Below are 26,355 nucleotides of genomic sequence, written 5' to 3'. Positions count from 1 at the left end.
TTTCAATAAACAAGCTTTTCTCTAATATAGCTCACAACACGGTACATACATATCTTTGATTTACTCGAAAACTTGTATTATTAGTTTCAACACTTTGCAATATGTGCAAACCTGAGGTTTCTAAAGTATTTTGTTTTCCTTTTTACTATTTATAAATCTGTGTTTATGGGAAACTTCACAGCCCACGTATTAACACGACAAATAACTTTTAAATAGCATGACTGGCGGAGTGAATTATCCACAAGCTAGTTTTCAATGACTTCTTCGAGTCAACTGTTAGCCTAGCTTTAGCATCGATGTTTAGTTGACAGACTAACATTTTACATTCAAATGATAAATCACTGCACAGCAAATAAATAAGCGGCAGCTGACTACAACTACCTTGCAGTGGCTCTGCTGTCCATCCTACAGCAGCATGTAGCAGTTTGCGGACATCGCTTAGCAACAGGTTCTAACTAAACCTTCACCATTTCCGCCCGGCGTAGCGGTACTTCCGGCGTAGAAGAAGACGTCCGTGCTCATCATTTAACTGGTAGGCATGGTTGTGTCTTGATTGTGTTGACGTGTCCCAGTCAGCTAGTGGACTTAACTGAGCTAATACAACAGCAGCATCTGTCTTTTCGGTTACTTAGTCATGGCGTGGCTTTTACGTAGATTTGTATTTGCTAACGTTAGCCCCAGCTACAGATGTTTAGCAAATGCTAACAGGAGTTAGCTTCATCTGAATGAACGAGGTAACGTTGGCTGCGTGTGTACAGCAGCGACAGATGTACAGCATCACAGCGAGAGATGCAACATTAGCTATACTGTGTGCACTGAACTCTTGGAATTGTGTGTACGTACTTTCTCTTTGCCTTTAGTTACCAGCTTTGTAAAATTAGTTGGTGTTTACTGTGCTCCCAGTGTTTACACTCTCCATGTGCAACAAGTTCCCCTTCTTGAACTTTTCTTTCCCGTCTCATGAACTGCTGCAGACTAACATGATGTGAGAGAAAATTTCTCAGGATATTTATAGTCAGATTTAAAACATTATTTCAATTTAATAAACAAAACATTAAAAGTCTATTTAAGTAAAACATTTAAGATTCTACAGAACATGTGCTGCACATCTCATAAAGCAAGCAACAGAGAAAGAAATGAAAACGTTTCCAGAGAACCACAAACAATGGGGCTAATAATAAGCCAAAGGTTCGTCTTAATTTGCCTGTGTTTATCCAGTGAGCGTGTACTTTGTTACACTGTTTTGCTCGCATGGCCTCATGTTAAACCACAAGACATGTCACCTGGGTTTTATTAGGAAAAAATAAACATTACAAAAAACAGCACCTAATTTTAATCAAGCCTAAGCCTACAGACACCTGCCAACGGAGTAGTAGAAAACAGTCCCCTGTCTAAAGGGGGAACGTTCTTTACAATCAGTGGTGCAGGACCATTGCACTTGCTTTTAGCCATTTGCTCTTGTATGTCACTGTTTTTGCTGTTCTACTGTTTTTGTGTACGTTATCTTCTTTCTTTTCCAATCTGTACAACATTATCTTTTTCTATGTTTCTTATACTTCATTGTTTTGTATGTGCCTTTTAAACGCTTGATAATTTGTAGTTTAATCTATTGTATATGTAGATTTCTAATCACCTGTACAACAAGATAATTCAAACTACACCACGTTATAAAATCTGCTAGTTCTTAGGTCTCATCAGTATCATCTCAAAAAAAGACTCCTGGAGGATCTTTTAAATAACAGCTCCTCCTGCCATAAATGGCTTTTCCACATTATTGAACTGTATAAAAAAAAAAAGTTTTATTATTTATGTCTTGTATAGTTGCCTCATTTGTTTTGTCATTCTTGTGCAGCTATGAATATTGGGCCAGCATACTCCAAGACTAGTCTGTCAACATTTAAAGAGCAAGCATGAGCAGCTTGGATCAAGACCAGCATCTCCAACCTAGTTGCCGTGACAAAACAACAGTCTCCAGTGATTCATCAGAAGGCTGCAAGCTTGCCAAGCAGCCTCTCCAAGGTCTAAAATTGGCATCACATGCGGTGCTGGAGGAAGCGCAGCAGAAAGGCAGGTTGAAGTGCTTGAAATGTGGAGGATCAAGGATGTTCTTCTGCTACACATGTTGCTCATTAGTGGGTGTCAGCGTGCAAGAAATCCCCTTAATCAAGGTCAGTAAAAGGTTAAAACTGAGTTGATTGTTCTTTTAACAAAAGGCTGCATAATGGCTGCGTTTTAATGTAGTGGAAAATATTATGATTTTTTATGTAATCTATGAAAGTTTGCACATGGTGTGGCTGAAATATAACTGTTCTCTGGGCCTGACTCTGCATACTGTATGTTCTGCTCAGCTTCCTGTGAAAATAGATATCATCAAGCATCCCAATGAGACGGATGGCAAGAGCACTGCAATCCATGCCAAGATCCTTGCACCCAGTGATGTCACCATCTATACCTACCCCTGCATACCCGATTACAAAACAGATAAGGTTAGTTAAATTTATGTTTCAAGTGCTTTATTAACTAATTAATATATTATTTGTCCATTAATCTGCTCATTACATTCAAGATTGCGTCAAAAAAATCAGCTGATAATTTTTAAAACCCACTGATTAGAAAGTTTTTTTTTTACTTTGGATGAAGTTGAAGATGAAGTTTATTTAAAACATAGATCCCACCTGTATTTACTTTTTATGGATTAACCTTCCTGTCATCTTTCCATGAAAGATCTTGATTTTTTTTGGATCCTGTGTTTATACTGTGGCCCTTTTCCAAATAGTCAGCTTCCTAGAAATCAGATATCATCACCCTGCTTTCATAGGAACTGGAGAATCTTTTGTTTTCATTGTTTGGTTGGTGTTGAGAACTAGTGGAGCCAAATCTCATCTAAACCTCAGGATTCATTTAAAAGAGTCAGATTGTTGCTCTGCATGCTGTGCTGAAGCTACTTTTCATCAGGCCTAATGAGGTTCACAACATTCACCACATGAGGACCTGCAATTACCACAAGAACCTCACAAAAGATCCAGGTTTAAACTTTTTGCCTTGTTACTGTTGGAGTAATATTTTTGAATGCATTTGGCAGTTTCAGTCAGTTGTGAGATTCACATATTTCATGCTTGACAGGTTTAAACTTATACAGAAACACAGTTACTTTAAGTGCACAAGCCATGTATGTTTATTGTAGTATATTTTTCCTTCTTGCTTCCCCCATCTGTTTTATTAAAATGTACAATCTCATGTTTTCATCTTTATTTCGCTCCTGTCAAACTGTTTACCTCTGGTTCACTGCTTCCTAAACGTAGCCACCTATTAATCACTGCACTGTAGAAACAACATGTTAGAACGAACATACCTTTTTATACTTTGTTTGCTCAGTGCTCTTGTCACCCTGCTCTCTCGTCAGGTGGTGTTGGTGTTTCCTGGTCCAGGGGCCATCTCAGTTCAAAGCATGTTGCAGTGTTTACGTGACAGGAGTAACAGCAGGTCACCAGACTCCTCTGATGAACCCTTCATAAAGAGGCTGAAAACTGAGGAAGTTCAAGGTGCCACACACACTGCAGAGAACCCAGAGTCAAGGACCCCAGATGGAACAGAGAGCTTGGAGTCAAGGGTGTATCCCCTACAGAGGGTGGTCTTCATTGACAGCACATGGAACCAGACCAACAAGATCAGCACAGATGAGAGACTGCAAGGTAATCATGAAACGCTGTACTTTGACTCCTGGTGATTGTTAGGGGCAACTTACCTCGCCCACCGTGTTTTTCAGCATGATCTCACTCTGTTTTCGTGCACTCTCTGACATGTGTTCTCCTCTCCAGATTTGCTCCAGGTAGAGCTGAAGATGAGAAAAACATGTTTCTGGCGCCATCAGAAGGGCAAGCCAGACACCTACCTAGCTACCATCGAGGCCATCTACTATTTCCTCAGGGACTTCCATGATCATTACCTGGATCATGAGTACAGCGGCGAATATGATAACCTCCTCTTCTTCTACTCCTTCCTGCACTCGGTTATCAACAAAGCTAAAGCGTCTGCTGGGAAATTATGAGGAGTGCTGAGGAGAGAACTGCAGCTGAAGGGCAGATTTAAGACCTAATATGTCCAGTTTTATTTATAGCTAAGATGTTTTTAATTAATAGGGGGTTATGTGGGTACAATTATAATACACAAACAAACTTTCAATAACTGTAAATATTTTTATTTACAAAGTACATGTTTGCTTTTTAAATAATTCATGTCCCTTATTTGCAAAACCAAGGGTAATCCTGAATCTTGGAATCAACTTTTGTTGCAGACCCAATAAATTTGTTCTCCAAAAACATAGATGCTGGAAATTGAATCATCTGCATTTGCACTTGAGCACTCCTTGACACAATGATAATTAGTAGAACGACTCTCTGATCTTGGCTTGCAGGCTGTCACAGGTCTTCTTGGCATCTCCCAACAACATGGATGTGTTTGGTTTGTAGAAAATGGGATTATCTACTGCTGCATAGCCCACGCCCAAGGTACGCTTCATCACAATCACCTGGAGTAAAATAAATAGGAAAATGCTCACAGTTAATATTTCAGATGTCCTTCCAGCAGTGACAAGATTATTTAATAAAAAAAACATAGATGCACCTGTTTGGACTTCCACACTTCCAGGACAGGCATGCCAGCGATTATAGAGTTGGGATCTTCTTGTGCGGCAGAGTTCACTGTGTCATTGGCTCCGATGACCAGCGTCAAGTCTGTCTCTGTGGGTCACAAACGTTTACACGCAAGACAGATGAGAACACAAAGCACCGCTTATTTACCACTAACCACAACCATGTGTCTCACTCTGAATGCCTGGTTGCTAAGTAAACAATGACTGTTGTCCTAATTGCTAAATATCCAGACACAACATGTGGCTGCTCTAAGTGTAGGTTCAAGGAGGAATCGTTTATTACACATAAGTGTTCTGATAATTTTAGCCGAAACCTTCCTGCGTTTGTGAGAGTTTACCTGGGAAGTCCTCATTGATCTCATCCATCTCCAGTACCACATCATAGGGAACACCAGCTTCAGCCAAGAGGACGTTCAGCTGGCCAGGCATACGACCAGCCACTGGGTGGATACCAAACCTGTGGGGAGACAGATACGCAATAAAAACTTCTTCCTGACCAATTCCTTCTGTTGTGCCAGAAATTAAACTGCACAAAAAAAGAAAACAGCACAGAGATCAAAGTAGGACACACTACACAGAGAGCAGCAGTGAAGCTCACACAAACATACCTGACAGTTTTGCCTTGTTCTCTCAGCATCTTCACCATGTCAGCGATGGGATACTGGGCTTTAGCTGCACACAGACCCCAACCTGAACACATAAATACCACAATAGGCTTTAGATCCACTGTGGTGACCTAGCAGACTGCTGGCTTCTGTTACAAATGATGTTTCCTTCTGTGAAAACGACATCACCTAATGTGAGTGCAGAGGACACTGGATAAATGCAACAGGAAAAAAAGGACAAAGCTGCAGCTGAAACCAGTTTTCAAGAAGATACGACCAACCAAGGTCACTCAGAAACTGAGCTGCTGAGAGCAAATGGCGCTTTTTATCCAACTGCTCTGTGACTGAATTTGTCTGCCGTCATGGATTCTGGCATGGGCTGTTTATATTGGATACTATTCATCGTTCAGAGACAATCAATATGGAAAGCATTTGGAGAGTTGTTGGAAGTCCCTCAGGTTTGACGACCATTTGTGAACACTGTTTTGTCTCTGGCTAACACATTATAAACCAAATAACAGTCAAAAAAGCAAAACGTTCTCTGTGAATGCATTCTTCCATCTCTAATACGTTGTCAACACAGAATGAACAACCACATGAACAAAAATCTGTTTAGTCTTAGGATGTACCTAGATCTACTTCTCAGTCGTTTGAGTCCAACATCATTTAATTTCTGACTATGCGCTTATTTTCCCCGTGTCCCATTCATTGACCAAGCTCCAACAGGACAACAATAAAAGCATGTATTTCTCTCCCCTTCGCTCTTCCTTTTGTCCTCCTCTGCCTGTCCTCATCAACCACAAGTCTCCCCACTGTGTTAAATCAGCAGTTCAATGGTCAGAGACACATTTTTCTAAGGAAAACGTTTTTCATGTGTGGTGTGTATTTGGGTCCCCTGCGTGCAAAGAACAGTTTTCCCTGTGTCTGCATAACCCCCGTTTAACCCTGGTGGTGAGGTACCTTGCAGAGTTCAGCATTACCCCTAATGGAGGTTTTTGAAGCCAGTCACTTGTAACCCGTATCTTCTAATTCCCCAGACAACCGGAGCCTTCTGTTTCCTCACTGTCGTGCTTTGTTGTTGACAGCGCATGGAGAAGTCTTGAGTCTGGACTCAATAGCTCTTATGGCTTTTCACTGTTTCTTTAATCAAAGCAGCATGTTGGACCACACAGCTGTCCTTGCGTTGGTTCGGAGCCACTGGGAAACAACAGCAATCTTCAGATCCAAGTTATTCAAGAGTGGTTCCTCTCGCTCAGACCACTCAACAACTTCTCAGTTGTCAGACAAGCCTGGCTCTTTCAAGTTAATAAATCAAGATGTGGCTGTTATCTCAGACTCAAAAACACAGAGGAGTTTGTAGCCAGGTGGCAGCAGGCTCATTTGTGAATAAACTACTCCCTCTTGTGGTCACCACACGTTTTAATTAATCACTGCCATCAGTCCTCATCCTGACCATTATCCAAACACTTAGTAAATGAGTCTCACTTTTCCAGAACTGGGGTTTTGATCTACACTTTGGCAGAGCAGTCAGGCTCAGCCTTCTTGTCAAGTGAAGTTAATAAAATGAGAGACAGATGATGTTATTTATCCAGACAGTCTGAAAAGCTGCAGCTGGAGTCCAGAGGAGAATCCAGTGATGAGAAAGTATGATAGTAAAAATGTGTTTCAAACTCAGACTCTCATGTCAGCCCAAACTTCTTTCTACGCCCATCCCTCCCAAAGGCTTCAGTCCTTTTCTTTGACCTCTGCTAAAGAGATAAACTTTTGCTACTGTATGAGTGTGGAATGCATGGTTTGAATTTCATACCAAAATATGGTCAAATGACAATCAGAATGAATAACACAAACCAGGCTGGAGCCTAATCTCTGTCCATAAAATGTAGGTGGCTGGACATGTCCAAGGACGCCTGGGTGCTTCTGCTCCTCTTAATGGTTTTCAGCATGGATGATGAGTGTGTAAATCTTTTTTATGATGCTGGGAAAGTTGACCGATTTTGTTAGGGTAGGTTTCAGCTATAGACCAGAGAACTCTGAGTGAAGCAGACGTATGATCAGACCCCTGTAACCTGCTTAACCCTTAATCTCTTAAGCTTAATTAGCCAGTGCTAACATTACACACAGGAATCAGTACATTCACAGGAACCAAGTCATGTTGTACTGTATGCCGTCACAACAAAAAACTCAGTGTATACCTGGTGTGATGATGATGTTGTTGGCCTCTTTGATGATGTCAATAGTCTGGTCCACATTGACCTCTGTGTGGGTGCCAACGATCTCCATAGGCTTACCGCCTGCTGTGGAGGTGGTGCCGTACCCGCCCAGGATTACATTGGGCAGGGAGCGGTTCATGGCCTTTTTGAGGAAGAGCAGAGAACAATCAACATAAAATCTTACTCTAAATGTGTTGCCGGACTATGTGCATCTACTCACCACACACATGATGTAAGACAGGATGGCACCAGAGGAACCAATCAGAGCTCCTACGATTGTCATGAGGTTGTTGTCTAGTAAAAAGCCTTCTGCACACAGTGCCCACCCGGAGTAGCTGTTCAACACTGTAATGACCACGGGCATGTCGGCACCACCGATGGCTGCTGTCAGCGTCACACCCTGTGAGAGGTTGTAGTAATACAATTATCAAATACATTGTTTATTGAGAGTATTTGATGGATTCCTGCCCATCATTTTCAAAACTTCTTAAGCTCACCATAACAGTGGAAAGCCCTGACACCCCCACCAGACACCCCATGCCAGTTCCATAGCTAGAACTGAGCATAAAGGGCACCATGCCTCCTACAGACGCTGCCATCAGACCAGCGTTCAACATGTGTCGCCCAGGCAACAGCAGGGGGGCAGAGTTAAGGACGCCTGCAATCAAAACAAAAAAAAAAGAGAGGCCAGAAATCATTGTAACCTTTTTGTAGGGATAAAGATGAGATAAAACAAGTAAGCACACTTTTCTCTTAATCAGTGTTGAGTGTCTTTGAACCCTCAGGCATCTCTGTGGAGGCCTCTAATCCACAGTCTGAGAGTCATCCACACAAATCAGACTGCAGACCTGCACCAACCACAGCCAAGCAGCCGCTGCCCTGCCCCACCCGTAACAAATTACCAGAAAGAGTCTCATGTGTTCCTCTTGATCAGCTGCACTACAATGTAAATTAGAGACTGCTGACACATGCACACAGAGCCCCCCAGTCCAGGCCTGGGTTTAACAGGGGATCTTTTTGGCTTTAACTAGATGAAAGGGCCAATCAGCGCCAGAGGACGCAAAGCTCGCCATGTTTACACAGATATTAGCATGTCTGTGTCAAAAGGAGATCAATGATTGACCTGAAAAAGGACACAGTCTACTGACTGTAAAATGTCTCACATGCATATAGAGAGATTGATAAGTTCATGGCCTAACATACACGAATATGAGATGTCCACTTCTCATTACAGACACATGCTGCATGGCTACTTTATTGATTATACTCAAAGCTAAAGGTCTAAACTTGTACTACATCACTTGTCGCCGTCATCTGTTGCCAGGGTGGTGGGGGGAGCTTTAAGGATGTCACTACATGACATCAACTTGGCAGGGTCTCAATGATGTGAAAATTGATCACAATTTGTCTAGGAGAAGGACAATTTGCCAGATCTACAGAATTCTCCAGTAACCAATGATGAGTCAACCACTTCCAATCAGAGATGACATAAGAATTGACACACCCAGAGTTTTTGACTCACAAGAGAGTGGCCAGGGGCCTCCTACACTGATTTATCAGGACATCTACAGAAAAATGTCAGGAGCAGATTCGGAAGCTGACCAGGGAATGCTTCTCCACCATGGCAACACTCAAGTCAACAATGGTGATTGTTGCCATCCAGGACTGTAGATTAAAAACTTTGCACCACTTTCTGGAGATCCAAGAAGAAATCTATGTACTCCAAGACTGTTAGACTAAGTGTGGAGATGTAGAAGGGGCAAAAAAATCCCTCTGTAGATGCTACAAGAATCTTTAAAAATAATCCATTACCTTGAAGCTTGCCATAGGCCACCAGGGAACCACTGAAGGTGACACCACCGATGTAGGTGCCCAGATACGCCACAGTCTTGAGTACACCCGCAGCCGGGTGTGCGTCCAGGTGAGGGTACTCGATCATGAACTCGGCAACGCAGGTGAGAACAGCTGCCAGGCCCACCAGGCTGTGGAAGGCTGCCACAAGCTGCGGCAGGTCTGAAATTTCAATGCGCTTGGCAATAGTCAGACCTGCAGAGAAGATATATAAAAAAGATTTCAATGAGTGAAACACCAGAACCAAACTTCTCATGCACATTGGATGACTGTATCATTTAAGAAGTTAAAAAAAACATAAAGCTGGAGAAAAAAAAAAGGAGTAAATGGTTAAAGGGCAGACACCTGTTTTCAGTTAAGGGTTCTGATCTTCAAAGATCTAAGTAAAGTATTTAATTGTGTTTTCTCAGGACACCAATTTAACACTGAGTAAACCCCTCTGTGTATGTGTGTCTGTGTGTGTGTGTGTGCGTATACATGTTGATTACAACATCGTTTATCATCCTGCTTCTTAAATTACTATTAACATGTACAGCATTCACACATGATGATGGAATCCACTCATCTCTGTATCTGGACAGAGTGATTGATGTTCTGTTATGAATTAGCCAAAAAAAAAAAAAATCTCTTCAAAGACCAGAGGAGTCGCGTGCAAAGTTAACAAGATGTAACTCATTCATGATGGTCCTTTAGTTTCCTAAACAAAGTCTTGGACTTCCAAAAAAGGGGCCACACCCAAACTTGTGTTTTGTTTCTTTGAAAATGGAGCCTGAAAAGGAAAAAGGTGCCTTTCTAAACACCAGACTCTAAATTACGACTGCACCATTTCCAACACAATAGTATTGAAAAGAGCATCCTCTGCATACAGGGAGGCACCTACCCAGAGTTCCTCCAGTGGCCATGGCCAAAGACATCTGAGACAGCAGCTCTGGCGAGGGTTTGAGGGCACCGAGTGTAGCAGCGAGGCCGCCTGCCACTCCCATCATGCCCAAAGCATTACCTAAACGGCTGGTGCCCTGGGCAGAGAGACCAGCCAGAGCACCAACACAGCACAAGCCTGAGCCCAAGTACATCATCTGAGAGACAAAAAAAAAAACAATTCAGTCAGCAAGTCATCAATAAAGAACACAAAGTTCAGCTCCCAATGAAATTCAGTTTGATGTTCCAAGTGTTTATATGTCTGAACTAGCGTCACCTATACCCCAGGATTTGACAGGCTGGAGGCTGTCCTTTTGAGAGGGGTGGACTATTTTAACTTGTGGATTCTGGATTCAAGTTCTCCCATTAATCTACAAGCTTTAAGTGATGCAAATATAGTGGAACAACAGCCCTGTGAGGAACTACTAGTGCTACTACCGGAGGTATGTGACAGTTCACCCGAAATTTAAATATTTATATTTTTCCACTGAAATGTATCCATCTAGACTGTTTGAACTATGTGAATTAGAGTAAGATTTCTGCTTTTCACGCCAATATAATACAAATATAAATGGAAAAAAACTCATTAGCATGAGGATGAGTAGGGAACATGAGTCTATCACGGGTCTATACATGCTGCCCTCTGCAGAATGATACCGTTTACAAGTTTCTAAAAACAACCTAGACAGAGTGAAACAATACAAGTTTGATATTTGAGGTGAATTGTCCTGTTAAAGTCTTAAAGGTAGGGTAGGAGATTTCATTCTGATGCACTTTTTGTTACTAGTGTAACTTCTCTTTACAATCTGATAGAAACAAATTAATTCGGCAGTTTCACATTAAAACAAAGAATATGAATCATCTGTGGAAGCTATAAAACACTAAAAACATCAGCCAATCCTCCGGGACGACCCTGCGCGGAGTATTGGCTGGTTGTCACTCTCTTCCTGCTCTGAGCGCACCAGAGAGGTACGTGCATGATGGCCGAAGTCACAGACCACAGCTCGTCTTCAGGTAATGCACGTCCATGTGATTGGGAGGCGTGGCTTCGGAATGAGCTCCGAGAGAAAGGGGTGTGCGTTTACTTTTGAAATCTGGCTGATTCTCACTGAGTTTTCAAAATCTCCTACCCTACCTTTAATGCATTATGAACTTAAACTAAAGATTGTGTTCTATGCACTTCTTGTGATCTAGGTCTCCATTTTATAGTACTTATGTATTCCAGGGTTTCACCTGCTCGATGTTATATCCAGCAGCCACTGAGGCTCCGTATCCTCCCACAAACGCAGCACAAGGCAGAGCATACAAGTAATTATACTCCGGAGGGTCAGTGGGACGTTTGAACATGTCCAACATCCTCTGAGTGATCAGAAAACCACCTGAAAGACAAATGTAACATTTTCATTGAGCTGCTTTAATGATTCATGTCATCTGCTGTCAATCTGTGCCCAATGTCAGACCGGCAATGTTGATGGAGGAAACAAAGGCGGCGGCCAGAGCGAGACTTTCAGGCAGGCTGGAGGGAGTCAGACCTCCACCCATCAGCACCAGACCTCCTACTGCAGTCAGACCTGAAGCAGAGGACAAAACGCATTTTTATTTAAAAAGCACGTTTTAGTAGCCTCATAATGGTCCTATTCTGACTCCTGACCTGAGATGGCGTTGGTGACGGACATGAGAGGAGAGTGCAGAGCAGGGGTGACGCCCCACACGGTGTGGTACCCGACAATCCCAGCCAGACCGAAGGTTGTGACCATCTGAGTGAAGGCGGCATTTGGGGAGATGATGCCCAGAGCCAAACAGGTGGACAGACCTACATGGACACAGATCAAAGCACTGCTGCCGTTGTCATGTTTGTGCATCTGTGTACAGCTCTTTTCCTGTTGCTGTTTGGGGAAAAGTGTACAGTTGTTTTTCCTCCAGTCCTCATTTTCAACAGCTAAATCAAACGAGGAACTGAAAGGGACAAACAATTTATTTTTAAGAGTTATGCAAGTGTTATGATTCAGAGTTTCTCAGGGGGAAATGAAAAATATAATCCGTCTGTGGTCAATTACACTTGAACAACTTTCAAAAGTCACATTAAGATCTACTGATCTCAGTGCTCTTGGCGATAAGTGCTTTAAAAAATAAAAGGTACTGTACAAAAATCATGTTTACTAGGGCAGAAAATGACTCTTTACATTTAAGAAGCTTAAACCAAAGTCTTAGACAGGTTAGTTTGAAAGATGATTTAATAATTAACCGAACAAAACACCCACTTTTAGAAGTGCTATGTGCTTTAACTAGATTAAAACATGACAGGAAATGCAGAATTTGGACAATTATGGTCAAACAAACCTAAAGAAGAGCTACATAATTGCATATCAGTTGTGTTTGTATTGAACTGGAAAGGTGCATTGTAATGTTTTATTGACCCCTTGAATATAAAATTGTGTCATGTTTGTGTGTCTGACCTGCAGTGTAGGCACTAGCAGACGTCAGGGTGCGGTTGAACGGTGAAACCGCCGCTTGTTTCTCAGCGTTCAACTCTGCGACCGATTTCTGTTTTACTGGAGGCGGCGGGGTCGTTTTAGGGAGGGGGGCCGGGAACAAGTTCGTGCCTTCCTGTATACACCAGAAAACACACAAGAAGACCAGTGTGTGAGCGCACGAGACGGGCGTCCACAGCATTTTTGCGTGAGAAACAGACATCAAGACACAGTGGGAGATCTCAACTGGACTCCAAATCCAAACTCATGGACTGCATGGGAGATTATACTGAACAAACAGCAATCATGAACCAGTTAGCAGTGGTTTTGAAAAGATAAATTCTCTTTTAAGGGGCTTGAATAATGCTTAGTTTAACAAAGGGTAAACTGATATGTCCTGTTGAGGTTGCATGCTTTCTCTGCCATAAACAATGTGTCAAAGCCAAAATTCCTGGAAAAGTATATTTTGAAACGTTCATAACATTCTTGCTGGGATCCAACATGAGCTATTCCCAGCTGGAACTGGGTTTTTAGTACTCATTTGGCAGCATGACAGGATCTGATAGCTCACACTGGGAGGGAGGAGGAGGGAGAGATGCCAGCAGAGACTTCTAGCAGACAGTTGCAACAGATGAAAACCCACCTGCATAACAAGAGTGCCGCGGATGACATGGTCAATTGTTCCATGGTCAAATTCTTCCTTGGGCTCATAGTAGAAGTACTCCTTGTCTGGGCTGATGGCCTTTAGTAGCTTCAGTATGTTATTGGAATATAGAGTACTGGCCTGGGTGGCCATGCGGCTGGGCAGGTCTGTGTAGCCAATGTGGGTTACTCCCTTTTTTGAAAAAAAAAAAGAAAAAAAGCATGTTATCTGTAATTATTTATCACAGTGAGGAACTACGTTTAAGTCGTCAGGATTTCTTTTAGTTTTTTGTCACTTCACCTTGTGAACGTACAGCTCTCCAGGCCTGGTGGTCTCGATGTTGCCTCCGGCTTCTGCAGCCAGATCCACCACCACTGAGCCATCCTTCATAGACTCCACAAACTCTGTCTTGATCAAAATGGGGGCACGCTTCCCTGAATGAGAACAGGACCACAAAGGGAGATGCAAGAAGCCGTGACTAATATGTCATGTAGGTTAAAAGGAAAAGCACACCGAATCCAACTTTTAGGCCACAGAACAGCAAAAAAAAAACATTCTTCTCCCTCTCATGTTGGACTAAGACTGCTACATTGGCACCTCATGTGGTACAATCTGGTATTACAACTAGTCTGAGGCTTGCTTTTAACATGCAAACTAGGCAACACAACACAAAGACATCCTCATAAGTTGTAACTTCAGGAGCAGGTACCGAGCTCACTGACCTGGAATCAGGGCGGTACTGATGAGAATATCGACCTCTTTGCACTGCTTGGCGAAAAGCTCCATCTCTGCCTCTATGAACTCCTTGGACATCTCTTTGGCGTAACCTCCGACGCCCTCGCCTGACTCCTTAATGTCCACCTCAAGAGGCTCTGCCCCAAATGACTTGAACTGCTCCAGAGCTGCTGGCCTGACAGTCAATAAACAGTCAGTCAAAATGCCAGCCATCACCAGCAAGTCAGCAGTGTGAGTGTTTTTTCTTCCATCTCATACCTGGTGTCAAACCCTCTGACTATGGCTCCCATTGACTTGGCTGCCCCTGCTGCTGCTAAACCTGCCACTCCTCCTCCAATCACCAGAACCTGTGAGGAGCAGAGTCCGCATCCATGTTAAGCTTTTTATTTAAAGAGACACAAACATGTTCATTATTACCTTAGCTGGAGGAACTTTTCCTGCAGCTGTGATCTGACCAGTGAAGAATCTGCCGAAGTGGTTGGCAGCCAGAACAACAGCTTTGTATCTACAGAACACAAAAAGAGAGTCAGGTAACAACACATTACCAGACATAAATCTCTGTTTAAATGTATATTTTTGTTTTTTACCCGGCAATGTTTGCCATGGAGCTGAGTGCATCATAGCCCTGTGCGATGGTTACTCTGGGCACCTGGTCCATGGCCAACACTGTACTCTGCCTCTCTGCCAGCTTCTCCATCAGTTCTGGGTTCTGTGCTGGATAGATGAAGCTCACCAAGGTGGACTTTGGCTTCAGGAGGTCAACCTCGCTCAAACTGGGGGCTCGAACCTGACGCCATAACGGGATGTTTAAAAAAAAAAAAAAAAAAAAAAAATCAAGAGCAGAAATTCAGTTTAATATCCGAGCAGTGACACAAACCTTAAGGACCAAGTCTGAGCTGAGGGCCCCGCTGACGTCAGTGATGGTGGCTCCTGCATCTCTGTACTGCTGGTCAGAGAACTGGGATTCCACTCCGGCCCCACTCTCCACCTGCACCTTGAAGCCCTGTTTGACCAACGCCTGGACGCCAGCAGGCGACAAGGCCACACGGCGCTCATTCTGCAGCGTCTCCTTAGGAACTCCAACCACCACGTCCTTGTAGAGGACACCTAACACACACACAGCGGTTGACACGGAAAAGATCAGGAACTGAAGTGAACATTATAGTAATTATTCGTCTTAACTTTTTACACAATACCACAGAGGAGCGTGTGTGTGTGCGGCTGAGATTGTGTGGCTGAGAACAGTGTCAGTTTACAGATTTCTCTCCAAACATGGCGTGGTGACCTCGACACCATGGAGACATTATTAGCAGGTGGTTGGCACTGTGCCAGCTCACACACAGAGTGGGCCTGCGCTCCTACACAGAAGCACTCAAAAATCCTACAAAGCTAACACACAAAACTTTCACAAACACTCTTTTGCACATGAACAAGGAGGAGCTCCGTAAACAAACGACTGTCAGCAGAATCCACCATAAGGCAGTTATATAATTTTACATTTCACCTTTAACTGACCTCTCCCGTGTTACATAGCAGCGACTACAGCTCACAGAGAGCAGCTACTACCACTGCTTCACAGCAGCTTTCCCTATTTTGGGAAGATCTCTAGCAACCTGCGGCAAATAGTTCATGATCTGTGGAGTTTTCCACTCTTCTGGCCAAGGAGGAGCGTGTCCTTGAGTGAACTTCTCATTCCTCAGCTCAGACACAGGGGAAATCAAAACCCAGAAAGAAAGCACGCAAGCCGGGCCTGTCCTCTGTGAATAAATACTGTAAGGTTAAAGAGAGATTTTATAAGAAGCTGCACATTTCCTACCTCTGGAGGCCTTCTGATCCCATAATACAGGGAAAGTCCTGAAATGCCTCCTTCCAGGAATCCTCTGATGGACCCCTCGCTGGGAAAAAAGGACAGACGAGGTGGAGATGCAGCGCAGAAGGGTCGACATGGCCGCTGAGCGTCCGCCCTCAGACTCCCTCTGGCTCTTGACAAAGAACACAAACAAGCAGAGGAAGGTGATACGTTAACTCTGCTGTCAAATAACAAAGAACATTATAATCTCCCTCGTGTAGGTCCAGAACCCCCCTGACACAAACACTCAAACTGTGCTGCGAGGCCTACAGACAGCAGAGTGACATTTTAGCTCTGCAGGACACACACACACACTGAGGGCCTGCAGGGTTGATTACACACTCTAGGCTTGTTCGCGAGATCTGGAATTATGACGGCACAGAGGGACACTGTGCCAAGTCTGGCCTGGCGCTGTGAACAGGAGAATCAGATAAAATGTGCAAGAGGAGACTACTCACAGATAAACAACTTCATACACAAGCAAAACTGGACAAATGTGTTGTTTACAAACACTGGAATTATATAAAAACACAACAAAATATGTTGAAAAAAACACATGAGTGTGGAAACTTTAGGTGCTCTGCTTGGTGTTTTGATCTTCTGAGTCAGACCAGTTGTCTTTGATAATGCATTTTCCATTTATTCATTCATTTATTCACTAACTCACACGTGTTCTTCAATCTACACCTTTTACTAGATTTCATTCATAAACTGGCAGATTGATTATTATGATTTCTCGAACTTGCCTTTCAGATTCCCAGAAAGAGCAGCTTAATGCTTCAAACTTTCCCCTCAGCAGCAGGGTCACCTGAGACGTCCTACCCAAAAATCCTTTCGTCTGCGCGCAGGGACGGACAAACACACAGACAGACGACCTTCCGCAGTTTCGATATCACTGCGACACTCTTTATGTATAAATAGCAAAGCACGTGATTTCACCCATGACCAGTCTGGAAGCAGATAAACTCCTTGTCGCCGCCGATTAACCCACTGCCAGACAACCTGCGATTTAAAGGCTGGATTACCATGTCAGAAATCAGATAATCGATTGTCAATTGGTTTAAAAAAAAAAAAAAAAAGCATCTTAGACAGCAACCATTGTTTACTGTGCAGCTCTAATATAAATTACATTTTAAAATAGTATATACATATATATTCTAGAGGTCCTGTTTACACTTTGTTTCACATTTTAAGCCTTATTTGTAGACAATGCATTTTCTTTTTTGTACACATGGGGGCGCCACAGTGCCACCGAAAAACAGACAAATTGTTGGACGTTAACTTTTCTTGTTTTATACGTTAAGAACTAACTACATCACTTACAATAATCACAACAACAATAATAACATTCATAACTAAAACAAAACAACAACAACAATAATAATAATAAGAAGAAGAAGCAGAGGATACTTTTTGAGAAATTTAGAGAAAAGAACTGGAATACAACAAAATATTTCAAAGAGCTACACTAATTACAATTATTATCAAAAATAAAAAATTATTATCAAAACAAGAAATACATACACAAAAAGATGCGATTTAACGGAGATTGCACGCACATTATGTTCTTTCTACTGCAAAGTTGAAAGGCGGAAGTCTCGTCTCGCCTTACGCAGGGATAGGTTTTTGTTGGCCATCTCGTTTTCGCACCACATGGATTTTGTAAACATTACAGTCGCTTTTATTTAATATCTCCGCCGCTTATGTAGAAGAGTTTTCAGCTACCATAACTAATCGTTATTCTGGTATGTCACTATCTCTTTGTTTATTTTTTTAAAGAATGTTTAACGCAGCTAATTTTAGACTCTGGTGTTAGCTAGCTAGTAGCATCTAGCTGTGTTGAAGTTAACTGCAGCTGAAGTGACAGTGCCCCAGCTGACTGTACTTTTGCAAAACTTTACAGATAAGAATAAACTAACTGCCTCCTCGTCTGTATTTTACTGTCAGTGTGACCTGAGGCTGCTGATGAACGATGACTCCTCTGAGGCTCCTGTCAGAGGATCCATCAGACCGGGGTTCTCAGAGATGCAGGCTGGGTCCTGGTATGATGTCTGCTCTGGGTCTGAGTCTGGGCTCCCCTTTGCTGGTGTCTGTTCCCGGTGGAAGCTGCCTGTGCACCGCCTGGCCCCGGTCTGACCTGGCTGAGAGCTTCCTGCAGATGGACTTGAAATGTGTTTCCCCCAGTCTGACCTCTCAGGTCCCGACACAGGTGGACGTGGACCCCGGGCAGTTCACGCCTGTGTCCTGCCCCAAACTTAAAGGTGTTAAAATAACAGTGGTGGTTCAGACAGCAGATTTTAAGAAGCAGACACCTGTACGACTTGTTCACGAGTTTGTGAAAGACATGTTAAAAGGTGTACATGTCCATAAGGGCTATGTGGTAAACCTGGAGGATTTTGATACAGAAATCAGATACGCTGTTATTGAAAGCATCAATCCAGATGATTCTAATGCTGGACTTATCACTTCAAAAACTGGTGTGGAGATACTTGGCATCCAGACAGCGCGGCATTACAGGAATCAGCTGCAGGGCGAGCGTGCCGTTCAACTGGGGGGACTAGAGGAGGTAAATTGTTGTAGTTAGCGTTCATTTGGTCTGTATCTTTCTGAACACCACAACACATTTATTTTACTTTTAGGTGAGTGCATCTCTGAAGGAGATGCTGCAGCTGCCTTTGCTCTATCCAAGCACCCTGAACTCTCTTGGAGTGTCCTGCCCCAGAGGTGTACTCCTGGTGGGGCCTCCAGGTGTGGGAAAGACCGTGCTGGTCCACAGAGTAGTGTGGGAGGTGGGAGCCAGTCTGGTGGTGGTCAGAGGTCCAGAGGTACATAACACTGAGATTAATTAAATAATAGATTTCAAACTTCAACCAGTTTGTAACTCGTAGTGATCACAATTTGAACAAAGTCAGTATTTTTGTAATGCTCTGTTCAGGTGGTGGGATCACGGCCGGGTGAGAGCGAGGAGAAGTTGCGGGCTGTGTTTGAACGTGCTCGATCTGCGGCAGAGGAGGGGCCCTGTGTGCTGTTCTTAGATGAGCTTGACTCTCTGTGTCCGAGGAGAACCGGCTCGTCAGCACCAGAGAATCGCCTGGTTGCTCAGCTTCTCACACTGATGGATGGGATAAATCAATCTGATCGTTTTCTCATCGTCGGGGCCACAAACCGGCCTGATAGCCTGGACCCAGCACTGCGCAGGCCTGGAAGATTTGACAGAGAGGTACAGTGTTGCATTTCATTTAGAAATGTGTAATCTTTGTTTTGTGGAGACAAATAAAACTTCATAAATGTTCTGTCTGTCTTTCAGGTTATTATCGGTCCTCCCACCTTGCAGCAGAGGAAGGCCATCTTATCTGTTCTGTGTGATAGGGTGCCTGTGTGTCCCAGTGTTAACATGGCAGAGCTTGCACAAACAACTACAGGCTACGTCGGCGCAGACCTCAGTGCCCTGTGCAGAGAGGCTGCCATGCACGCTATACGGGAAAACTCTAAGGTAAACTCTTAAACACAACATGCTGAAACTGAACACAGACATATTTAAAGCCTGAGTTCTTTCTCGTGTTGTGATATTGCTGTCTGCAGGGATCAGGAGAACAGGTGGTGGGTATGAAGCACTTCCAGGAGGCCCTGAAATCAGTGCGTCCCTCCTGCCTGAGGAGCAGCCTGGGCAGGACGGAGCTCACTCCAGTGTCTTGGGAGCAAATAGGAGGCTTGGATGAGGTCAAACTCAAACTGAGACAGGTAGCTAAATGAGTTGCTGTACAATGAGTTCTCGTCATCTAGCATCCCAGTTTTTGTTTGTCCTTCAACTCTCTTGTCTTGTGTCTCCACATCAAAGAGTATTGAGTGGCCAATGAGGTATCCTGAGGCATTTCTTCGTCTGGGACTGTGTCGACCTCGCGGTGTGCTGCTCTGCGGACCTCCAGGCTGCGCAAAGACAACACTTGTTAAAGCTGCAGCCACATCCTCACACTGTGCCTTCTTGTCCGTCAGTGGCGCTGACCTCTACTCTCCATATGTTGGCGACTCAGAGAAGGCTTTAGCTCAGGTACCTTCTTTCTTTCTATGACCTACAAACAATAATGTCCCCCTGCATGTTTCATTCGTAAACACCTGTCTCTCCTAGCTGTTTCGTCAAGCCCGGGCCTGCTCTCCCTGCCTCCTGTTCCTTGATGAAATTGACACTGTGATCGGCTCGCGGTCCAGCAGTCAGACACCCAACAGCGTACAGACACGCCTCCTGTCAGTGCTTTTAAATGAGATGGACGGGGTCGGCCTGAAGACGCTGGAGAGGAGAGGGACTGAGAAGATCCTCCTGGCTGAGGGAGCAGAGGAGAATCACCCCAAGGAGGAGGTCAGATGTTAGAAAAATGTGTGAACATCACACAACATGTCTCCTTTGTGCTGTGAGCTGTTTTCGCTCTTTGACAGTTGGACTGCCAGGAAGTATGCAACAAAGATGTGATGGTTGTGGCTGCCACAAACAGACCTGACTGTTTGGACAGTGCCCTACTCAGACCAGGCAGGCTGGACCACATCATTTATGTCCCACCACCTGACCAACAGGTACACTATTGGTCCTTAACCGAGCCTTATCAATTAACTAATTACCACTAAACTAACATGCATATTCTTGTATGTCCAGGCTCGACTTGCTATCCTTAAAGTATGTACGCAGTCGATGCCTGTAGGTGCTGATGTGTGTCTGGAGGAGCTGGCAACAAAGACCGACCTTTATTCTGGAGCCGACCTGGAAAATCTGTGTAAAGAGGTAGCAAGAAGCGACAGTCTTACACATTTTACACCTTCCTAAAAATGATATTTGATATAAAATGCAAATGTTAAAGAAACACATTCCTGACAAAATGACTTCTGTTTTCCAGGCTGCTCTTTTGGCGCTACAAGATGAGAACATGGAGGCATCGGAGATCAAACACACACATTTCCTGCGGTCCCTCAGCAATATGTGCCCCTCTCTCACTGCCCAGCAGATCCACACTTATCACACAGCCCACAGATGATGCTTTGATAAGCTGAATTATTATATTTTTGTTTGAAAATAAATGATTGAAACTCATATTTTGTCTCGTTTTTTTGGCCTTTGGACACTGCACACTAAGAAATGATATTGGTTATGACTCAATGAAACTTCATTTTTAAATTCTGGCCACTGGAGGGCGCTTCACACTTAGGTAATGATCATCAGCCTAATAGATCTGTCAACATATCAGCCTCCACTGGTCCAGGAAGCTCCTTTTGTGTACGTGCCTTTTGCCTCGTACGACCTCTCATCCAGCCTACATCAGGCCCCCCCAGGAGATGGAGGAGTGCAGAGACTTCTCAGCTGCAGGTGCGAGCTGTCACACTCAGCTGCCTTGGATCTTGGATCTTGGATGATCAGCCTTATTACTTGGACATAAATTACTGTTTCTTCAGGCGTTCGAAAGCTTTGAAAATGTCTTCATTTTTTCAAATGTTGAGAAAAAAGAAGGAGGTGAGTTAAATATAATTTCATTGTATTTATTTTGTATTTATGTACATTTTTACAGCACACTGGGTATTTAAACACATTGTTTATGTGTTCCAGCTGATCCCTCTGATAGGGTTCATGGCTTTTGCTGCAACAGGTGCCACCTCTGCTGCTATATACTTTCTACTGACCAAACCTGATGTTATGTAAGTGCTTCTGTCTATATTTTCTCATTATAAAAAAAATGTTTTACTCTATTTCGAACTTTTGATTCACTTGTTTGATTTTTTTTATACATGTATCAGACTTTGCATATTAAAATCTGTAAGATTTATCTTACATTTGTAGTTTAAATAAGACCAGAAACCCAGAACCATGGGAAAGACTGGACCCATCAAAACCCCAAAAGGTAATTATAAACAACCTGTAACATTTATATTCAAACACACATGTTTATCCGGACATCTGAGATGTCCTGCTGAAGGTCACTTCAGGACATTGACAGAGGTAAGGGCTGGGGATTGACTCAGTATTATTGCCATATAAATGTGAGCATGTTCTCTGCTGCTGCAATGTGCTGAGTCACTGAGGAAAAGAGACGTTATCATCAGTGCCAGTCGTCCGCTGTGACATCAGATAAATTATGTTTATGTTGCCGCATGTTAAAATCCCTGTTGCTAATGGATCAGGCGAAGACTTATTGATATTTATTTGTTGCCATCTCGCTGCAGCTTATCACCATCAATCAGCAGTGGAAGCCGGTGGAAGGGCTGGAGCTGGTGAAGAGCCTCACCAAGTAAAAAAACAAAAAGAAGGCAGGCACCTCCCACAGCAGTCCAGGGCCTGACTGAATACCTGCCTGCCAGCCCTCCAACACACACATATACACACACCCATCAGTCCAACAGAATCCTTTCTGCACAAACTAGGATGCTTTGACACTCAGTGTGCGGAAATGCTTCTGCTCCACTGGTGGGGTTTGAACCTGCTCTGTAGGGACCCATGTGAAGGACAAACATCTGCCTTTAGGTTCAGTTGTGGTACTTTTGTGAATGTTCGTTAGTTTATATATGTAAAGTCAAAATGTAAAATCATTGTTGTACAGTGTCAATAAATTATTATAAGATCAGTTTTGTCCTGAGTGTGTCCTCTTTGGCCTTTTGACTAATAAGATGTAGCGCTACAGGGTGTAGCAGCATCATGTTTGACGTGTGTTTGAAGGTGAATGTATTTCAAAGAGGTCAAAGCATCCATGCAACATTACAAAGAACTGCCGCCCAGGGGACAAATAAAGTTCTTAGATTTAATTTGATTGTAAATGTGTATTGTAAATTGAACATGGAGTTCATCTGTATCAGCTTTCTCCCACATTCCAAAGTCATGCATGTTGCAACTGGGGACTCTATATTGAGCGCAGGTGTGAGTAGTGGTGTGTCATTAGCCCTTTGATAGACTGGTGACCTATCCAGGCCACACCCCTTGACCTTGTACAGGACAAAGTGGGTTAAAAATGGATGGAAATTTAACACCTATAGAACCATTTGAATGATCCTATGGAAGCCTCAATGGGACCACATTAAACTCTGAAGTCTTTGTCCTTTTGAAAGGCCAAGTCGGAGACACAAATGAGTTAAAATAGGTGAAAATACGTAAAACACCAAAGTTTGTGTAAGCCTAAAAGACATCATCTTAATCATCTAACTGCTCCCGTGTGCTTACACTTACAAAACAAGATGTGCTTGTTTTGATTTCCTCCTCTTTTTATGAGCTGCTTGACAGCCGACGTGTCAGACGTGCACTCATGATGGCTGCGTTCCATTTTGAAGGGTCTCTCCTATTGATTCTGTCTGTTACACTTCTTGTTGCTGTGATAATCAAAAGGTCCAGAACAGACATATAAATAGCACATTGGGAGTGATTGATTTGTTCTGTTTTATTTAGTCAGCATTGATCTGAATGTCCGCAGACAGGCAAATGTTGAGGACAGCGAGTTTAGCTGTAAAGTAATTACTGCCATCCTGATGATGGATAAATGAATGTGCCCATCTGGTCATGTGGACATTTGATGCTTCACTTGTGTTTGACAATAGCAGAAAATCCTCTTAACATCCATCTCATATCTCAGAGGAGAGCATCAGAAAAATGTCTGCGCCTCTGGTTTGCTGTGTGTCTGACTGCAATACGACGCCGGATTGGATTTCTCATGACTTATTAACACTAAACAAAGAGGTGTGAGGGGGAAAGAGAGAGGGAGAGGCCCTGGGTTTGTTTCCTGATCTGTCTCAGTTGCTCCTTTATCAGGAAACTCCTTTTTTTCTATTTTACCATTGAGCTGTGGGACACATGTCAGCAAGGTGACATTTCCTTCCTCTTTGCTGCGTGCTCACCGATGTTATAAGTTACATCTCATAGTGTTAGAGGATTTAAACAACAAGCACTGTGGGCAGGCACTGACATGTGTAACATACGTGCCGGTAGGCACCAACACATAGAACCTGTGAGTTAGTTATTTAGGGAAACAAAGAGAGAGGAGGAAGGATACAGTGTGTGTGTGCATGGTGCTGGTATTTGTGTACGTGACCAGATCACACATAGCATGACACCACAGGTCATGTGACCGCCAAGTGAAGCAGGTACTGCTCTCATTAAAAGCGCTAGATGGAATTCCCCCTGTTGTCGTCAGTGGTGCATGTTAAAGGATTGAAAAATGAATTTGTGTCTGTTTCAGGTTCCTGCAGCTTTTTTTATGGTACTTTAAGCAAAGGCAGGGCAACCAGGTGACGGCTGTAAATGTCCAGTCTCTACTGACAAAGACAAACAGAGCTGGTTCAGTGTTTTTATGATAATGTAGCTGTTGCCTGGAAACGGTGACACTCCCTCTTTTTTCATGTTGTTGATGATAAACCTTTGATATGTCTTCATTTTGAACATTAACCTTTGTTGTTAGCTTTAAATACATGGTGGGGATGCATACTTTGCTGCATTATGGGCAGCTTTACTGCCCATTTAACACTAGATAATTATTAACACACCAGTGTTGACACATTAAAGGACTCATTTGTGGATTTTTAGCTGCCTGATTGAATCAGCAAGCACTTTAAAGGGATGTTTTTCTAACATACCACATTTTTGTGTCCATCCTTTAGTTTCAAATATCATAGAGAACAAGGTGTCAGGATAGCACGGTCATGCAAAGTTGTTGTTTATAGGAGTGCTCCATCTAGTGCTGACAAGTGATAGCAAACACACAAACACTCAGCACCACTTTTGAGAGATGAGATATTTATCAAACTTAATTTGGCATCAACATGGCCCATATGCCTGATCTGCTGTGAGGTGGCAAAATAAAGGCTGATTCATCTTCACATTTCTCATTGAAATGATTGTTTTAACAGTCAACATTTCAGTGTTTGTTTTCCTCCCTCTTCTTTCTCAGGTGACGAATCCAGTCGAAGTGAGTCTGCACAAACCACATGTGTATCAACTTGCAGAAATCACCTGATTTTTCACACCGCACAGATCCCTGCATAAATACATTAATGTATTTTCATACAAAAGTAGTCAGAGGGTCAGCCAGCAGTGTATCACATGCCTACATTTCCCCTTAAGCAGTGAGCTGAGCATCATTGCTATAAATAACAGAGCTGTCCTACATAACCAGGAGACTTTTTCCCTTTTTTTTCTACCACCACCACCAAAACTGTGTGGTATCAGTTTAATTTTGAGGTGGCTTCATTGCAAGTCTGAACACAGAAAAGTGTGCCACCTAGTGTTGACAAGTGATATAAACACACTCCAAGCTTTATTATGTATTTAGCTTGAAATCGTGTTCTTGTGTTTGCTACTTTTGAATTTAAAGGTCTAAAAACTTCTTTAATTAGATGTTTTTACAGATAATACTAACACATTACAATGTTTTGAATCCTGGCATGTATCCATACTGCATGGCTGTGTGCCTCTTATTCAGGGGATATGACTCACTCACAAACACAGTGGCATCCTTGAGTGGACAGAACATAAGCTAGTTTAGTTTTTGCATATAGAACCCTGACCTAAAAGCCAAAAGTCAAATCATGTATCATTATATTACAATAAATATTTACATAGAAGCCCATCCAATGTTTTAACTTCACCATAATCCAAGACAGAAAAGAGCTGTCTGTATAAATATCCTTTTTTAAAACTTGTTCATTATGTGTTTAGATTACCAAGAACTCTCTAAAGAACAAAAGACACAGTAACATTTAAAGTTTAACACTTTATTACAAATGAAAACAGTGATCCAGTTCCTGATTATCCTTGATAATTAATATTAGAGATGTAGAAAAGCTCAGCTTCCACAGCCTCTTAACACTTGACACAGAAAACATTAGAATAATAATACTAAACACCGTAATCATCATATTCCAACTCATTCCTCTTCCATCAAAACACTGCAACTCTCAAATACTGAAAACCTGCGTGCATCATTATGTCTGTCAGTCAATGATATGGAAAAAGAAAAGCAGAGTGTGGGGATGAAACCAGTCATTTAACAACACTTTGATTGTCAGAAATTACTTGGGAGACATGCTAGAATAAAATGTCAGTGTCACTACAGCTGCTACAGATTACTCTAAGAATATCCTTTTAAAAATCCGCATTATAGTAGACTTTGGCTGAAGAGTATTAATGATGATTAGATCGGATGAAATGTCGGCTAAAGGATCATAATGATAAAGGTTTTCTGCCTCACTAGTCCTGTCAGTGGTGAGGAGTACAGCTTATTTGACCACAGTTTTTATCATGAAGTACCTTTTCATGTGCTGACATCCTTTGTAAAACAATAAAAACCATACCGTCCTCACACCTAGTAACAAAAAGCCTGATGAGAAAACATCAGTGATAAATCAAACTGTTAAAAAAAAAGTTGGAATAGGCTTTAATGGTGAATTAAGTGCAAGGTTGTTTTG

At 42.8% G+C, this 26,355-nt stretch overlaps 4 protein-coding genes across 6 annotated transcripts; 3 read left to right on the top strand and 1 right to left on the bottom strand.

The window, feature by feature from the left end:
- Positions 1 to 492: 492 nt before the first annotated feature.
- On the top strand, positions 493 to 4,319 carry dtwd1 (DTW motif tRNA-uridine aminocarboxypropyltransferase 1). Of its 3 annotated transcripts, none has more exons than XM_028401251.1 (5): positions 493 to 532; positions 1,853 to 2,168; positions 2,349 to 2,486; positions 3,404 to 3,692; positions 3,819 to 4,319. In XM_028401251.1, exons 2-5 carry the CDS (start codon positions 1,911 to 1,913, stop codon positions 4,046 to 4,048), a joined length of 915 nt encoding a protein of 304 aa, XP_028257052.1. In that variant the 5' UTR covers positions 493 to 532; positions 1,853 to 1,910; the 3' UTR covers positions 4,049 to 4,319. The 3 variants fall into 3 exon arrangements, with proteins under 3 accessions (XP_028257052.1, XP_028257054.1, XP_028257053.1); XM_028401253.1 differs by lacking the exon at positions 493 to 532 and adding an exon at positions 541 to 734; XM_028401252.1 differs by lacking the exon at positions 493 to 532 and adding an exon at positions 541 to 835.
- nnt2 (nicotinamide nucleotide transhydrogenase 2) lies at positions 4,183 to 16,830 on the bottom strand. The gene is made up of 22 exons (XM_028401249.1): positions 16,680 to 16,830; positions 15,901 to 16,066; positions 14,962 to 15,191; positions 14,672 to 14,871; positions 14,502 to 14,589; positions 14,343 to 14,431; positions 14,072 to 14,259; positions 13,650 to 13,783; positions 13,350 to 13,541; positions 12,692 to 12,842; positions 11,887 to 12,048; positions 11,696 to 11,806; positions 11,469 to 11,614; positions 10,198 to 10,393; positions 9,279 to 9,512; positions 7,964 to 8,124; positions 7,687 to 7,866; positions 7,449 to 7,608; positions 5,260 to 5,341; positions 4,990 to 5,108; positions 4,624 to 4,739; positions 4,183 to 4,528 (listed from the first exon to the last, which is right to left on the bottom strand). Exons 2-22 carry the CDS (start codon positions 16,028 to 16,030, stop codon positions 4,382 to 4,384), a joined length of 3,216 nt encoding a protein of 1,071 aa, XP_028257050.1. The 5' UTR covers positions 16,031 to 16,066; positions 16,680 to 16,830; the 3' UTR covers positions 4,183 to 4,381.
- Positions 16,831 to 17,545: 715 nt separating this feature from the next.
- Positions 17,546 to 21,012, top strand: afg2b (AAA ATPase AFG2B). The gene is made up of 11 exons (XM_028401250.1): positions 17,546 to 17,678; positions 17,881 to 18,499; positions 18,573 to 18,758; positions 18,869 to 19,153; positions 19,241 to 19,426; positions 19,516 to 19,674; positions 19,772 to 19,981; positions 20,060 to 20,287; positions 20,365 to 20,499; positions 20,579 to 20,704; positions 20,817 to 21,012. Exons 2-11 carry the CDS (start codon positions 17,906 to 17,908, stop codon positions 20,952 to 20,954), a joined length of 2,247 nt encoding a protein of 748 aa, XP_028257051.1. The 5' UTR covers positions 17,546 to 17,678; positions 17,881 to 17,905; the 3' UTR covers positions 20,955 to 21,012.
- A 191-nt stretch (positions 21,013 to 21,203) lies between these two features.
- Positions 21,204 to 22,532, top strand: coxfa4l3 (cytochrome c oxidase associated subunit FA4L3). The gene is made up of 4 exons (XM_028402179.1): positions 21,204 to 21,427; positions 21,521 to 21,609; positions 21,752 to 21,812; positions 22,135 to 22,532. The coding sequence occupies exons 1-4, from the start codon at positions 21,389 to 21,391 to the stop codon at positions 22,201 to 22,203; spliced, it is 258 nt and encodes an 85-aa protein (XP_028257980.1). The 5' UTR covers positions 21,204 to 21,388; the 3' UTR covers positions 22,204 to 22,532.
- The last annotated feature ends 3,823 nt before the right edge of the window (positions 22,533 to 26,355 follow it).

Source organism: Parambassis ranga, chromosome 3, assembly GCF_900634625.1.
Source record: "Parambassis ranga chromosome 3, fParRan2.1, whole genome shotgun sequence".
In the NCBI taxonomy this organism is placed as follows: domain Eukaryota; kingdom Metazoa; phylum Chordata; class Actinopteri; family Ambassidae; genus Parambassis; species Parambassis ranga.
Note: the sequence above shows the minus strand (reverse complement) of the source record. Positions and strands in the feature narration are given on the sequence as shown.

Bases quoted from the DNA above. Each gene is read 5' to 3' on its own strand.
- dtwd1 (XM_028401251.1), top strand. From the start codon at position 1,911: ATGAGCAGCTTGGATCAAGACCAGCATCTCCAACCTAGTTGCCGTGAC. The intron at 2,169-2,348 runs GTCAGTAAAAGG...TGTTCTGCTCAG, and splicing joins AAGAAATCCCCTTAATCAAG to CTTCCTGTGAAAATAGATAT. The intron at 2,487-3,403 runs GTTAGTTAAATT...CTCTCTCGTCAG, and splicing joins CCGATTACAAAACAGATAAG to GTGGTGTTGGTGTTTCCTGG.
- nnt2 (XM_028401249.1), bottom strand. From the start codon at position 16,030: ATGTCGACCCTTCTGCGCTGCATCTCCACCTCGTCTGTCCTTTTTTCC. The intron at 15,192-15,900 runs GTAGGAAATGTG...TGTGTGTGTTAG, and splicing joins GGATCAGAAGGCCTCCAGAG to GTGTCCTCTACAAGGACGTG. The intron at 5,109-5,259 runs GTATGTTTGTGT...GTCTCCCCACAG, and splicing joins GAACAAGGCAAAACTGTCAG to GTTTGGTATCCACCCAGTGG.
- afg2b (XM_028401250.1), top strand. From the start codon at position 17,906: ATGACTCCTCTGAGGCTCCTGTCAGAGGATCCATCAGACCGGGGTTCT. The intron at 19,154-19,240 runs GTACAGTGTTGC...TCTGTCTTTCAG, and splicing joins CTGGAAGATTTGACAGAGAG to GTTATTATCGGTCCTCCCAC. The intron at 20,705-20,816 runs GTAGCAAGAAGC...TCTGTTTTCCAG, and splicing joins TGGAAAATCTGTGTAAAGAG to GCTGCTCTTTTGGCGCTACA.
- coxfa4l3 (XM_028402179.1), top strand. From the start codon at position 21,389: ATGTCTTCATTTTTTCAAATGTTGAGAAAAAAGAAGGAG. The intron at 21,610-21,751 runs GTAAGTGCTTCT...TTACATTTGTAG, and splicing joins CTGACCAAACCTGATGTTAT to TTTAAATAAGACCAGAAACC. The intron at 21,813-22,134 runs GTAATTATAAAC...ATCTCGCTGCAG, and splicing joins ACCCATCAAAACCCCAAAAG to CTTATCACCATCAATCAGCA.